We start from the raw sequence: 16,040 nt of genomic DNA, 5'->3' as shown, positions 1-16,040 counted from the left end.
TCATCGTTCCACAGGCATGAGCACCATATTCAAGAGCCAGATGCAAATCATCGATTAACAACAAAAACAGAATTGGGCTCAATAGGCAGCCTTGGCGCTCGTATTTTTCACCTTGAAGGAATCTGTGGTTCCATCTAAACTTCTCATGGCAGCCGATTAGTTAGAATATAGGGATTTTAAACAATGAACAAATTTTCCTGCATTGTAAAGCTTCAGAAATAGAGCAGAATACTCTATACTATCAAAAGCTGCTTTAAGATCAACAAAATAGCAGTACAGATTAGCACCCATTTTTAGAAATTTAAACTTAATGAGGTTACATAAGGCAAATATGTTGTTAAAGGTGGAGTTCCCACATCTAAAGCCTGCCTGATTTTTGCTTAGTAAATTGTTGTCAGTGACAAAGATTTTTAATCAGCGAAGGAGTAAACCACTATTTTAGCAATCGAATCCAGGCATGAAATTCCTCTGAAATTAGAAACATCATTGATCTTGTCATGTTTGAAAAGAGAGAAAATTAGGGAATGACTGAAACTGGAGGGAGTAGAACCATTCAGATGAAGTAGAAGAGATATAATAATTTTTCACAAAACAATTCCAGAGCATACATAAAAAATTCATAAATAACCTGATCACGTCCGTTCAAATCATCAAGAGAAAGGGGGTGTCAGGTGAAGTAGATGGATGAAAAGTTCAGTGTATGGTGCATAAAAGGAATCCCTGTAGGGGTTAAGCAATTTTTTGAAATGTGACGCCCAAGATGTTATCGATATTGCTTAACACATCTTGATATGTTAAGCATAACACATGATCCAGGATTATCATCGGGGGGGGGGGGATTTTCGATTCTATGCCTTTTTTTCTTTTTTTTTAAGACAAAGGGGACCTAAAAATGTGCAAATCGTGAGAAAACTGTACAGATCATTTTTCGTCCCAACACAATACTTTCTCCTCCTTCAAAGGGAAAAACTGGGGGGGAAAATCACTGGATTTTTTTTTAATGTTTCAAAAGAAACATAATTTTCATAAGTTTCCAAAATGTTTTTCGTCATAGTCTGCAATGTAAATGTTTTTAGTGACCAACATTAACGAATATAAAAAAATTAATCACCAACTTAGAGGTTACCCCACGGAGAGATCAAATAAGAAGATTGGAACCAGAAATCAGAAAAGCATCAGAACGACATGTCTAATCATGAAAAAAATCATGGTCTACAATGAAATTTTTTTTGCACAAAACATAAACGAACAAAAAAACCCTTCACATTCATACTTACAGTTTAATCTCATTCTTCTTAAACAAAACAAAAATCATATTGTATTTATGTTGTACGCATTTGTTTAATATATTAACAAATTATGATGTTTGTTAATGATTGATTTTCCTTTGTTTCAGATTTAGATCATATTACCGCTACTAACCTTCTTGACATACTCGACAATGGTGTCGTATTGTGCCATTTAGCAATGGTGATCCACGAGAGAGTGAAAGATGCCGTTGATACAGGACTTGCTTCCGGCGTAAGTTGTCCAAATTTATCCTTTAAAATACATAACAGTATGGATTGATTACATTGATTATTTTGGACTATAGTTAGGCGGTTAATATTTATTATTATTATAGTTTTGTTAATTTATTTTGTGTTTTTTCATACAATATTTGAACATGATGAAACGTAACACGAATATTCATAATATATATTTCAATATTTTTTTTACATTGATTTGTTTGCAGCTGTAGAGCTGTTAATAGATTTTTCTTTTTTTTTTTTCCTCTTATAACAAATTTTTGTCTGAAGGTTGGTTATCCCTGATCTAGATCTTCATATGTTTGCTGTATGTTTCAGATTAGGATGGTCATGGGTGATCAAACTACTGACAATTGGTCTAAGTCAGAGAACACTTAACTGTAAAACTTTACATTTCTGTTATTCTGTTTGATTATGCTACCAGATAAAACAAAAAATAAAATAAAAACAGAGCTGGACTGAAACAATATGTACTTAGTTTGAAGTTCGAATATAATAAATCATTAATTCACTACTTTCGTGGTCCACTTGACCAATCAATACTTGACAATTAATTAAGGTTTTTAGTTGAGATGAAAAAAAGTTAATGGCACGAGAGGGATTTGAACCCATGACCTTCGGCTAGATATGCCGCTGCTCTACCACCTGAGCTATCGTGACCTCGATCCACTCAGACACCAACTTCCCATCTCAACCCCACCTTTTCAATTTCAATTTGAGATGGGAAGTTGGTGTCCGAGTGGATCGAGGTCACGATAGCTCAGGTGGTAGAGCAGCGGCGTATCTAGCCGAAGGTCGTGGGTTCGAATCCCTCTCGTGCCATTAACTTTTTTTCATCTCAACTAAAAACCTTAATTAATTGTCATATAATAAATAATTGAGTCTTAAATTTATGAAGTCTGAGAACCCACTCTTGAACAGTTTTTTTTTTACCACTACCCATAATAACATTTTTTAGTTGTTCCTTGATGCTAATTTTCAGGTTCAACATTCAATACTTAGGCTTTTCAATAAATATTGATAAAAATGTATCATTGACTATTTAAATGAGATGAATGTAGTAGTTTGTTCCTTGAAACCAGAACTGTAATTTAAGACAAAGTTAGGAAGTTTTATCCTGAGATTTTCTTCTACATTGAAGAAGAAATAGCCCAAGAAATTAAAAATTTAACTGCTAAAAAGGCTCTAGGATATGACCTTATCACTGGAGAAAATTTTAAAAATTACTGAAAAAGGGATTAGTTGAACTAACATGCCTATTTACTGCTGTACAACTGAAATATGTTCTCAGGATCTGGAAATTCGCAAAAGTCATTACATTAAAAAAACAGGAAAACTGGTGAACGAGGTCAAATCATGTAGATCAATATAAGTCTCTAAGCTTTTTGTAAAGTTATTACTAAAAAATAAAACCCATTTTAGACAAAAAAATCATCCCTGACCACCAATTTGGATTCCGAACAAGACATTCAACAATAGACCAAATTCACCGAGTAAAAGACTAAAAATCATTCGAAGAAAAAGAAATTTATACTACTATCTTCCTAGATGTCTCAAAAGAGTTTAACGAGGTCTGGCATGAAGGATTCATCAGCAAACTAAAAGGGATGCTGGCAAAGCATGTAGATATTTTCAGTTCCTACCTAATTGGCAGACATTTTAGAGTCAAATAAAATTATCAATATTCTCAATTAAAAACAATGCAGGAGTGCCACAATGTAGCAAATTATGTCCACTACTTTACTTGTTACAACTGTGTTGTTATACAGCAGTGATTTTCTGAAAATAGATGAAGTGTAAAATTGCAACGTTTTCAGATGTCACAGCGGTGATATAAGTAGGACCGACCATCAACCATTCATCCAAAATGAGTACATATAAATTTTACAAACAAAAAGTGGACGATGTTCTGTCTCTCATTGTCGATGGAACTGTTATACCCCAAATACTTATTCAACAGTACTGCTAAATATCTGGGGCCAAATATCAAACACAGCAATATCAAAATAGTAAGTTCCTCCCCTTCCTCCCACTAGTAAGTTATTGTGCAGCCGGATGGGCCAAACGACTACCTAGAAAAAGCAAAGCTATAATAGAGCAAAGCCAACGGATAGCTCTTATAAGAACCACAAAAGGGTACAGGACGATTTCAACACATGCCCTACAAGTAATAGCCAACGCACCGCCAATAGACCTAGTCCTTAAAGAAAGGGTGGTCATCCACCAAAAAAAGAAAAATGAGGCTATTGATATAGGAGCAAGCCAAGGAGAAATAGACTGGTTCCGAAGCACAACGGGGAAGAGGCAAAAGAGTACTTGGGAAAAATGACAAGGGCATCATGGCAAGAAAGATAGACAAATAGCAATAAAGGTCGGCTAACATCCAAATTTTTCCAAAGCGTTGAAAAAAGACCAAAAGGAAAATGGCTACACCCCGACTACTGGACCACCCAAATGCTATCAGGACATGGAAACTTCGCAAGCTATCTTCATAAATATAAGAAAAGAGAAAGCCCTTTATGCTCCGTTTGCAGCACTGAAGAAGACGCCGAACATAAACTCTTCAGCTGTATCAAATTCAAGGCAGAAAGAGAACGTTTGCGAAAGACCATCACCTCAGCAGAATGGCTGCCTAATCTCCAAAAGCTAGTCTGTGATATCAAATCTTTTGGAGCACTAAAAGACTTTGCCTCAAATACGCTTAAATGAACAAGTCCCTATTTATTCTAATTATTAAGTCCTAAATATTGTTATTATTGTTAGAGTTTTATTACTGTTATTTATTTATTTATTGCATAATTAAGCATAGGTTTAGGTTTAGGGTTCCAGGCTTTTTTCCTCTTGTTAGTAAGAAAATTTTAAATAATATAAATAGATAGAAAATAAAATCAAGGAAAAGTAAATGTGCAAGGGGAAACCAGCACGGGAAGACCTTTTGTTTTAGGTTCTAAAATGAAAATATGGTCCCTTCAAAAACCGACCAGCGGTCTCGCCTTAAGGAAAGATCGTTGGGAGGTATTTTTATCCCATCTATTTGAAATCCCTTAGATATACAAATTTGATGAAGCTAAAGCGTTTGTCCATCGGTATGGGGTCTTCCTCAGGTGCGGCGGGGTGGTGGAAAGGGTAAAAAAAAAAGCAATATCAAAATAATGTCTTACATAATGTGGTCAATGCATTCTCCCCTCAGCCAGCACAAGAATGTGAAATTGATCACACTTCTACACAATTGAAACACTGTCAGAAGGTTGAAAAGAACAAAACCATACGAATTAGTGTAGTTCAAAATTTTGTGAATAATGAAGTGTAAAGCTTATTGTACCAATGGGTTTATAAGAATGTAAACATTTATTTGTTATATGTATTAATCTAAAATTAATGGTTGGTCTAATAAGACCAGTTTTAATAAATAAATTTTTAAAAATGCATTGAAAAATATGGTAGGGAGATAAAACAAAAAACTTGTATGACTTTTTTTTCACATGACCCATGTATTTGAATGATAAGAAAAATTGAGGGAAAACCTTTTTGATATTGGGTTTTCATATTTGTAAATTATTCTCAGGCAACATTTATTTTCTGTATTAATTTTTTTCTTCTTCATAGCCTGTTCCAGTAATAAAAGGACCTTTTTTTGAGAAAGCAAATAGGAGAAGTTTTTACTCACGTGATAATCTTGAGAAGTTTATTACTTTTTGCAAACACCTTGGCGTTCATCCCAATTTGTTGTTTGAAACAAATGACTTGGGTAAGTTTAGGAAAAGAACTACTGAAGACATTTCGGCCATTAATTTTTATTTGAATGACTCTACAAACTGATATATTTGATTCACATTTTATTTTAAATTTAAAACACTTTAAGAAATTTACAAACATAATATAGTTACTCTTTCATAACAACCAAAATAAACTACAAAAAATAATTAAATTTGAAATTACAGTGCAACAGAACCAGCCAAGAAATGTGGTGCTTTGTTTAATGGAAGTTTCCAGAATTGCATCAAGGTATAATTTAGAGCCACCCAAACTCGTTGCGTTAGAAAAAGAAATTGCTGAAGAGGAGTCACGAGAGTTGGCTGCTACTTGGACACCCCCTGCTAGTAACATAAAACACAGCAGGTAAAACAAACATATTAATACTTGTATTTCACCTTTAAATGAAGTAAATTAGTGTAGACAGTTATGTTAAACATTACAGCAGTGATGGCAAAATGATGTACATACAAGAAGGAGGATGTGGTGTTGGTGAATCACTTAGACGGACTGCTAGTGAACACATTGCACCTGACATACGTGATGCAAGTCCTACCGATACAACCGATGATGATTGGTCTAGAGCACCATCTCTTGAAGATCATAGTGAGCTAGACAACTCTGCATGTGGTCTGAATGACCTCGACATCAAGGTATATATGATTTTATGTTATATACTCATTTAAACTATTAAATATATTGACCACTTTTTTTAATCATGAATAATCTGGATCTCGGTACGGTCGAATGGATAAAAACAAATTCAATTGTTATCTTCCAAGCTTTTGACCTATTTTAAGGTCATCATCAAGGGGACTGCGGTAGCCAAATTGGTAAGACGTCAGACTCTCATCTAATAGGTCCTGAGGTTGTGGGTTCAATTCCCACCATCGCCTTTGGACTTTTTTCTGACACCTAAGGGTACTGGTGGCAATGAACATTGACAAGGCACTCATCAATGAAAGGTCTGGTGCGGGATCGGATATTGGATCTCAGTGACCCTGAATTTGGTCCCTACCCCTTTGGAATGGGTCCAAAAATGGAGCAAGGAAGGAGTACAGTTGTATAGAGCTGCAGTCCTCCAGTTCCTGGCATCCCCCGCAATAAATATCAAAAAAGTCATCATCATATTAGAAATTATGAATATGTATTAGTACAGATAATTCAATAATCAAATATAGCTATATAGATCTTACAAAACTAAAACTAATGATCAAACAAACTAAAAAGTTAATGATTGATTGCTTTCATCAGATTGGCCTACATTTCGGGTCTCATAGGCCCCACAGTTACTATCATGTTCACCCTGAACCTTCATTCCTTTTCAGGCTTGTATCACATTGTTTTGTATCACCTTGGTGAGACATGTTTTCAAAATGATTCAATATAGCAAAAAATTAAAATTATCAGTAATATTTACATTGTGAGATAAAAGTGGGAAATCAATTACTTTTGTAATAACGTAATAACAATAAGAATTAAAAAATCTTGTAAATTTTGTAGGTAAAATCAGTTGCTAGAGTGGCACAGAAGCAATGCCAATGTGGAACTAGATGTGACAAACTTAAAGTTAAAAAAGTTGGAGAAGGAAAGTACAACATAGCTGGACGAAATGTATTTGTAAGAGTAAGTAAATTCAAGTTTTTATTTCTTTACATGTTCCCATTTATTTATTAATTTAACTTTTATTGCAATATTGCTATTTTATACATTATAATATGATATTTTTGGGTACACTGCTGGACAAATAAAAGTGCACACCTAAATAATTTTACTAGTAAATTAATTGTTTGTTTTCATCAAGTACAACACAATAGTGATTTTTTTTTTTTTTTTTTTTTTAATGGGGGTATTTCAACATCAAAGGTATTTAAAAAAAGCCCATTTGTAAGTATGTCAGTCTGAATCCAGCAGCCCCCTCCCCTTATAGCCACTAACACCCCTCATCTTGTTTAAATGAACAGGTTCTGAAAACATTGCTTATAGTATGTGCTGCTGTTTAAGCAGCTATTAACTTTCTTCTGCATGTACTGTCCGTAGGATGTAATTGCCCTCGCATGATTACACCCCCACCGTGATGCTTCCTTCCATGTTTGAATATTCATTATTGGTCATTCTCCACAGAAACATTTTTCAAGGTTGGGGGCCTTAATAGATTAAAGATGGTACTTTGGGTAAGGCATTATTATACTAACATAGAAAAAAAATGTTAAAAGTACATATAAAAAATCCATATACTTTATTAGTGGTCATAATTATTTCAATTAATTTTCTTTTTTATCTAAGGCTTGGTTGAGATGAAAAAGTCAGTCTCATGAGCAGGATTCGAACCCACGACCTTTGGCTCAATACGTCACTGCTCTAACCACTTGAGCGAAGTCGAAGTCACGATAGTTCAAGTGGTTAGAGTGGCGGCATATTGAGCTGAAGGTCATGGGGTCGAATTTCATGACACTGACTTTTTCAACTCAACCAAGACCTTACATTAAAAAAAATTAATTGAAAGCATAAAAAATGTTTTAATATAAAGATAATAATTTGAAGCAATTTTTTCCAGAAATAAAAGTAAATGATATGGGCAGAGGATGCCAAAACATCACACCCAAAGAATAATGTGAACTCAAAGCTACCAGTTCACAAGTTCCAATATTGGCCTAATAAAAATAAAACAAATAATCTATAATGGAATAAAAATAGAGAGACAAAATGAAAAGAAAAAATATATCTGTTTTTATTCTCTGTAACTTTTTATTACTATAGGCATCTTCTAACAAATTTTCACGAACTTTGCCTTTGAACATTTGTGAGAGGGAGCAATTTTTTTTATTGTTTGTAACAAAAGCCCAACTAACTAGCCTTCTTTGTTCCATTTTAGCGGAAATGCCAAGAAGATTTTGTACTGCAAATACCTTCATTTCTTTTTTCATTTTTTTAATTCAAAGCTCTGTTCTTGGTACATTTTTTTTCTTTTCTTTGTTGACTGGTAATAGTTTTAAATATTTTTTGGACAGATGAAAAAAGTAGATGGTAGTTCACCCCAACGTTTCTGTAATTAATCATTTTACAAGCATCACATGCAGATGCAGATTCCACTTTACAGTACATGTTAAAACAATCGACTGTCAAAATCTAAAACAGTTTTTCCTTGTTGGTTATGGATTGTTGTATTTGGCCAGCAGTGTATACCGACGTAGGGTCTTATTTATTTGCTCCTATATATTCACATATTTATTATTACACGCATTTGTTTTTATTTACTTATATTCAAATAATAACCTATATTGAAACTCTTTATTAAAGTTTTATAGTTAAATTCACTAATTCCGTGGTCCGCTTGACCAATTAATATATTACAATTAATTAAGGTTTTTAGTTGAGATAAAAAAGTCAATGGCACGAGCGGGATTCGAACCCACGATCTTCGGCTTGATACGCTGCTGCTCTCCCACTTGAGCTATCGTGACCTCGATCCACTCAGACACTAACTTCCCATCTCAACCCCACCTTTTGAATTTTCCCAACTTTTTGCCATTTTTCAATGATTTAAAATGAAGTATACTTCACTAAAGCTCTCCATTTGTATTTGATAACAAATCATTTTCCAAATCTGTTTGAACTTATTATGGTTTGAAATATACGTATATTAAATCTGATTACTTTCTGAATTATATGTTTAATTTTGCATCAAGGTACCAAAATTCATTTTCCTATTTTTTTAAATTTGAAAATAACATATTGTACATTGACATAAGCTATTTTTTCCTGTTTAGCTTCTTAAAGGGAGACATATGATGGTAAGAGTAGGAGGCGGTTGGGATACCCTTGAACACTTTTTACAACGGCATGATCCTTGTCAAGCAAGAGTGGTGAGTCGTCCAGTGACACCTGCGTCATCTGGAAAAATTCCTCGACCATATAGTGCTTTACAGTCTTATGGCGTGCACTCTCCTTCACATACCCCTCACACCCTGGCACGCTGATGTCCAGATTATAAATTATTAACTTTCTTTTTTTATTGTTATTCCTTTCAATATACATAGTGTGCTATGTAGTAGAATTTAGTTTTGAATTTTTTATGACTTGCACTTGTTAAGTTTAAATATTTATAGAAGTGGCATACTTTTGTTAAAACAAAGCATTAAGTTAGGTAACAACTAAGTTGTTATTAAGGTTTTTGTTTCAGTATTTTGTAAGATGAATTTTTTTTATTTCTACATCACCTTTTGTACATAGTTTACAAAATTAAATTTTATTTAAGTTTTGTATTGTATTTGTTTATTCTGCTTGGACAATTATTATTTCATCTTTGCGTGATCTACAAAAGGCTGACAGTTTTTTGTTGTAAAAAAAAGTTTTCTATAACCAAAATAAAACTTAATATACATGTTATTATGTTAACTAATAGCCATAGTATTAGTGAGTAAAAGAAGTATGTTTTTAAGAGTATGGTAATTGTTCTGTTGAATCAACAGTGCTTTCTTTTGGAAGCGTAATTTTTGACTATATATAGCATAAAATGGAGAAAATAACGTTTGCATTTAAAAACTAAATTTTATTTAATAACAGTTCAACAAGATATTAATTTATACTGACTATTTGCAAACTTTTAATTACTATTATTGATCATTGTTGTATCCAAGATTGTTTTTCATTAATTTGTTAGTTATACTTAACTGTTTAATGACTAAAAAGGAAGGAAAATATTGTGCTCTTTTTTTATCATCTATGTTTCTATAATAGAACTGGATATTTCATGAATAAAAAATTGACATTATTGTTTAGAATGAAAAAATTGAGATGGATACTAAGAATGAATTGTATAAATGTACTATATTTTCTTTCGATAATTAACCAGCCAAAGAAGGTTTAACATCAACAAAGTTAATTCAGGTAATGAATTTTTGTTGTGAATAAATATTTAAGATGAGTGATTATAATGTGTTAATAGGTACCAAATTGGCTTAGTTAACAAATAAAATATTCAATAAATATGTTAACAAGTTCAATAAATAAATATTCTTGATTTTGTTAAAAAAATCCTTTCATAATACCATTAAGCCATTTTTATTGTCAAATAAAATTATTCATGTTACCTAGTGTTCTTCGTTCTACCTATATTTAAATGAAAGCAAAATATATTTCCACTTGACATAAGTATTTAAAAGGATAAAAGTTATTCTGTACCACCGGCCAAATGTTTGTCTATATGTAATTAATTCACAGTGTACAGGAGCTATTAAAACATTTTAAACAAGCACAAAGTAAGCAATAAATGCAAAGCATGATAGCAGTACAGTGTATGTGTAAAGATGATGCAAGGAAATATCGAGGGTGTCACGCTACTCATATCACAAACTTCACCAGTGAATTTCACACCTCCAGATTGACAAAAAAGTTCGTACAAACCATGGTCTCTCAACGCTTTTGCAGATATTCAACATTTTAGGTTTTTTTTAACTATCTACGGTTTTAATCACAAATCTACTCATTGCTCCTGAACTATTTGAGGAGGTTTAAAAAAAAATCACTAAATCTTTCAAAACTGCTAAACTTAAAATTTGTAAAAAACTAAATTTGCAATCCCGTTGGAAAAATTCATAGTAGAGTTGAGAAATTTCATAACAACGTTTTCATTTAATAAGCTTTCTAGTGGTATACCCTTTTCTTTAATTATACTATATTAAACATAGACATTTTATGCTAAATGGGGAAAAAAGTGGTGATGATGTAGAAAAGAGAAATGGGACTAATCTAGTAATTAAACGTTTTGCCCTGAGCACAGTTTATTTACCAACTTTAACTTAATAAAAACAGCACATAAAGAAAGAGACAATAAACACAGCTAACAACTAAAGCAGAAAATATCTATTATACTATAATAAACAGAAACAAAAAAATTACAACAGAAATTGCAAAACAGCACTAACCTAATAAAAAAGAACAAAAAAAAAATCAATGTAATCTGATTGTAAACTATGTTTATTGTATCTTTTTTTTGTATTGTCCTTTGTCTGTGTTTAGTGTAATATTTCGTCCAATTTTTCTACTTTGGTTGTTTGCTATATTTATTCTTTTTTTTTATTTCATTTTTTTCTTTTTGGGCTTTTACTTAAGTTCACCCTTAATACATAAGTTAAGCAATTTAAATTGATGAGAACTGAAATGCAATGGAGTTTCAAAGCTTACAAAATATCCAGAATTGCCTTGTTTACCTGTTTATGAGATAAATTTTTTTTACAGCCTGTGTCAATAAGACAAAAATCTATTCACAAAATATATCCTCTCTTTACTTATTTTGCATAAATGAACACAAATAATAACATTTAATTACAAGAAATACTACATGCTAAAAAGAGAGATATTAAACACTTTAAATTCATAATATGATTAATTATGACGCATTATGTGTTTATTTATTGCTGAGCCCTTTATAGGTCAGTGTGATAGACCCCGCAGTCTTGGGTTCGATTCCCACCGTTGCCCCTGGCCCTTTTTTTCACGCAACCCTTCCCTCCAAAAAGAATACGCATCGCATGAGATATATCGTTAATTGGCTATGCAAAGTTCATAAGGCCATTAAAAAAAAAAACTTTTATTAGATTTTATTGTTCCTTACACTGAAGTATTATTTACCCTTTAAATTTTAATTCTGCAGCAGACACATAGTTATTTAAATATATTATATTCTAGATATTTGTTTATATCAATCGTCAATGAATAATTTGAAAACACTGCAAAATAAACCTGATGCAATTTATCTCTTCCTAGTTATATTTTTCTGTCATACACAGCATGTAGCTCTGGATAAAAATTGCTGTGTATTAAAAAAGCACATAAATTTACCAAGTTAATTGTAAATAGTTTCAATGTTCTCAGTTAATTTGGCAATTTGAAAGTTACTTTAAAAAAATTATGCTTGAACTCAAGCACTATTCCGTTTTAATCTTGTAATCATAAATTAAATATAGTAAAATGCAAATGAATTTTTGTTGTGAATCATAAAATAATGCCATTGTTCTGTACTTTATTCTATAGGCGATGAAATTTGATTTCTTCTATTTAACCAAGGAGTACAGTATTGTAACAAACAAACTTATCCTTTTATTTTATGCAATTTAAGGCCTAAATTATTTATTTTACTCTAATATTTTCTAATGCATGTCTTATTTATTTAAATATGCTGCATGAGTGCAACAAACACTATTTACATATATCTTTTAGGTTAGTGGCAATGTGGACACTTAACTTGAAAATGTGCATGTGTTGCACATGTTTCTACAATGCGTAATATTGAATGATAATATATTTTGTATGCCATTGCTGTAATCATGATTATTTCAAAAATTTAAAAGCTTCAGCTGATTCAATAGCACGTTAATAATTACGCTTTTTCTTATTTTTATTGTTTCATCAATTAACTTATCCTGTGGTGCATGGTTACCTTAAAACTTTTAAAATTTTTTTTAATCTAGTTTTTGAACATTCTGAAGTTTCTGTGTAAGCATTAATTAATCACCAGGCATTAATTTACTATCAAAATTGTCGTTTCCATGTGTTCGGCCAAATGTTTGTCTGTATGTCATTAATTCACAGTGTACAGGAGCTATTAAAACATTTTAAACAAACACAAAGTAACTATAAATGCAATATCTTTGGAAAGTAAAATTCAATTTTGACAATACATACTATCAGTTGTGAATTTTAATTACTTGTGTTTTACATCCTATAATATGTACTCTAACTTGTTAATTGTACTCCTGTACTCTATCTCATTCAGGATGGTGAGTGTGACACTGTTAACTTGTTTTTAGTTGTCAGTATTAGAAGTATCGACCACTTTTTCACTTACGAACACTCTGGATCAAGTTATGTCTTGAAGAAGAAAGCAAATTTACTTGCTACTGCCAAGCTTTCGACTTATTTTAAGGTTATCTTCAGGGCCTATATTAATTTCATATTATGAAAAACATATTTGTACAATTGATTTAACAATCAATATAACTTACAGAACTTACGAAACAACTGTAAATATGTCTACAGATTGGCATATTTAAGTTTTTACAGCCGATCTCAAATTTCCTTGAAGACCGACTCAGTACTAATATTACCAATGACTGTAATAGTATTGCAACCTTATCCTGGAGGTCCTCCTCTCATCCTTCAAGGACCACTTTTTAAAATTAATAAGAGGCCATTTTAAGTCATATTATACAAGTTTATGAATCTTTAATAAACAGTTTTAAGAATAAATGTCTCTATATGGAAAATTATCCTATTGTAAATCCTGGAGGTGGTTCCTTCTAAAGTACAAAACACATGGCGTCTTTCTGTCATTTATCTCCGTAACATAAAAAGTGCGTATTGTTGCATAGAAGACAGAGATAGTCCTTATAATATTAAAACGTGCAAACTTGACAGCAAGTTTCAAAAAGATATATTAATATCCAAATAAAAAACTGCATTTGGAAACTTGACAATTGAGCTCGTAAAATTGAATGTGTTGTAGGCAATCTCAAAGTAGTTTGTCCTAAGCAACTGTTAAACAAATTTATTAAAAAATCAGCAATAATTCTGTGACAAAGTGTTTTATAAGAATAATGTAAAGTTAGAACAGAAATTTGCTTCTCTTATATCAGTTAAAAAGAGAACTTTAGCCAATAGTAACAAAGAGGACAATTTAGTGAATAAAACTGGTGTTCAAATTGATAAATAAGTACTTGAAATACTTCCACTTGTCAATTTACCGTACAATGAACAGTCTTTATCATTGGACACTAAATAAACGTTCAATTGGAGCCCTTTTCTCAATTCTGATGGTTCGGCTAAATAAATGGCTGAGTGAAATGGTCGTCGGTGAGGACAAATGTCGGTAGTTCGTTCTCCTACCTAACTAAAGATACAACGGTGATGTTTGTATCTTCTTAATTTGACATCAGCGAAACCAATTCTGTAGTTTTTGCGACTCTACAGTGTTAGCATAGTTTTTGCATCTATTGACTGTTAGCACCTCCAAATCAAAATTTGAAAGACACAGGAAATGGAACTGGACAACTGACAGCTGACAATTCTGGCGTCCATTATTTATATGCCAATTTTATATTAACACACATAANTCAACTAAAAACCTTAATTAATTGTAATGTATTAATTGGTCAAGCGGACCACAAAATTAGTGAATTTAATGAATTAAATGAAGTACACTTCACTAAAGCTCTCTGAGGCCATTTCATTTGTCGTCAAGAATCCAATCCGATTACACGACATTTGAAAAATGGCAAAAAGGAGGTAAAACTCATAAGGTGCGGTTGAGATGGGAGGTTGGTGTCCAAGTGGATCGAGGTCACGATAGCTCAAGTAGTAGAGCAGCGGCGTATCTAGCCGAAGATCGTGGGTTCAAATCCCGCTCGTGCCATTAACTTTTTTTCATCTCAACCAAAAACCTTAATTAATTGTAATTTAATATTACTTTTTTACTTTTACAATTGAATTGAATTTAATGAAAAGAGTTGGTTGTTGAATTGAAACTATTGAGCGTTGTAGACTGCTGAGCAGCCGATGGCTGCTAGCCACGTTGGCTTTGTGCAGTGTTATGCGATGCTGTGAGTCTGTGTCATATGTATGAGCTGTATGATGACTGTCGATAGAGCTGGGCATTGAGCAGCTATCAGCCATGTCTGCTGCTGAGAGTACACTTGCTGCTTGTAGTGATGATACCTGCTTTACAAGCCTGCTCTATGCAGGTTGAACCCCTCCTCATAATATAGGGGTGCGGCAAGCTCATTAACTGCTGCTTGTAAGGCAGAACCATTGTCAAAACAGCAGCAACGTCTCGTGGAAACCTTAGTTTAACCACATGAATTATTTAATATTAATTTTATTAATTAAAGAAGAGGAAAGGGTCAGTGATGTGATTTTTTAATGGCATTATGTTGTGCATATTAGTTAAAGACGATTGAATCATATTGTACGTATATTTTTAAGAAGGGAGGAAAGTTCAGAAATTTTAAGGGGCGATCATAAGAATCAAACACACGACTGGTCGCGCGCTCCCCTCTGAAGTGATTAATGAGTATACAAAATATTAATGAAGCTAAACCAAAAAATATTAACCTTAAGAATGGTGAGGGCTTGACATGGTGACTTATCAATGGAATATCCCTGGTTCGAATTTATATGGCCACAAATTTTAACTCATCATACTATTCGGACCCTGGGGACTGGTATGACTACATGGTTGAAAATCCCCACCCCTGAAAAAAGCTCAAGTTTGGAAGAACAATTACAAATATGTATTTGGTCGAAGGAAGATATCAAAAGGTTGATAAGTTTACGACGTCTAATTCTAAACCCTTTATTAGTTCATTTTGTGTTATAAATAAAATTACTTAATTTTTATAAGTCTTAACATGGAAGCAATAATCTCAACATATATGCATATACTGTTTTTTTCTTGTTTTGACGAGGTCTTATCAACACTCGGGGTGCTGGTGTTTTTGAAAAAAAAAAGCCCTATTGTAAGTTTGTCTGTACTTCGATTTTTCAGAATTAAATTATATTTGCTAGTGCAGAAACATATAGAATGAACAACTAAAATGTATTAACAGTTAAGTATTTTTCATTGGGAGCTTCAAAACAAACATGCTCTACAGTATTACTTACAAATAATGCAGCAAATTAGAAGAGACATTACATTAGGTCGAAGACAGAAAAGAAAAATATTAAAACTGTGTTTATGAATTCAGCCCTATTTCAGAGTTT

At 32.4% G+C, this 16,040-nt stretch overlaps 1 protein-coding gene across 2 annotated transcripts in view; it reads left to right on the top strand.

The window, feature by feature from the left end:
- Window positions 1-16,040, top strand: part of LOC106666932 (growth arrest-specific protein 2-like) — a 104,622-nt gene that overhangs the window by 88,473 nt on the left and 109 nt on the right. Inside the window, exons 2-7 of one of the 2 annotated variants that reach the window (XM_024229839.1) lie at window positions 1,397-1,521; window positions 5,136-5,277; window positions 5,471-5,648; window positions 5,728-5,935; window positions 6,786-6,908; window positions 9,053-9,148. In XM_024229839.1, coding sequence (XP_024085607.1) covers window positions 1,397-1,521; window positions 5,136-5,277; window positions 5,471-5,648; window positions 5,728-5,935; window positions 6,786-6,908; window positions 9,053-9,148 — 872 coding nt within the window. Of the gene's footprint in view, window positions 1-1,396; window positions 1,522-5,135; window positions 5,278-5,470; window positions 5,649-5,727; window positions 5,936-6,785; window positions 6,909-9,052; window positions 9,509-16,040 lie in introns of those variants that run through there. The other variant, XM_024229838.1, reaches the window with a different exon arrangement.

Source organism: Cimex lectularius, unplaced genomic scaffold (assembly GCF_000648675.2).
Source record: "Cimex lectularius strain Harlan isolate CLEC.00 unplaced genomic scaffold, Clec_2.1 scaffold381, whole genome shotgun sequence".
Taxonomy (NCBI): Eukaryota; Metazoa; Arthropoda; class Insecta; order Hemiptera; family Cimicidae; genus Cimex; species Cimex lectularius.
This window is presented reverse-complemented; position numbering and strand designations above follow the sequence as displayed.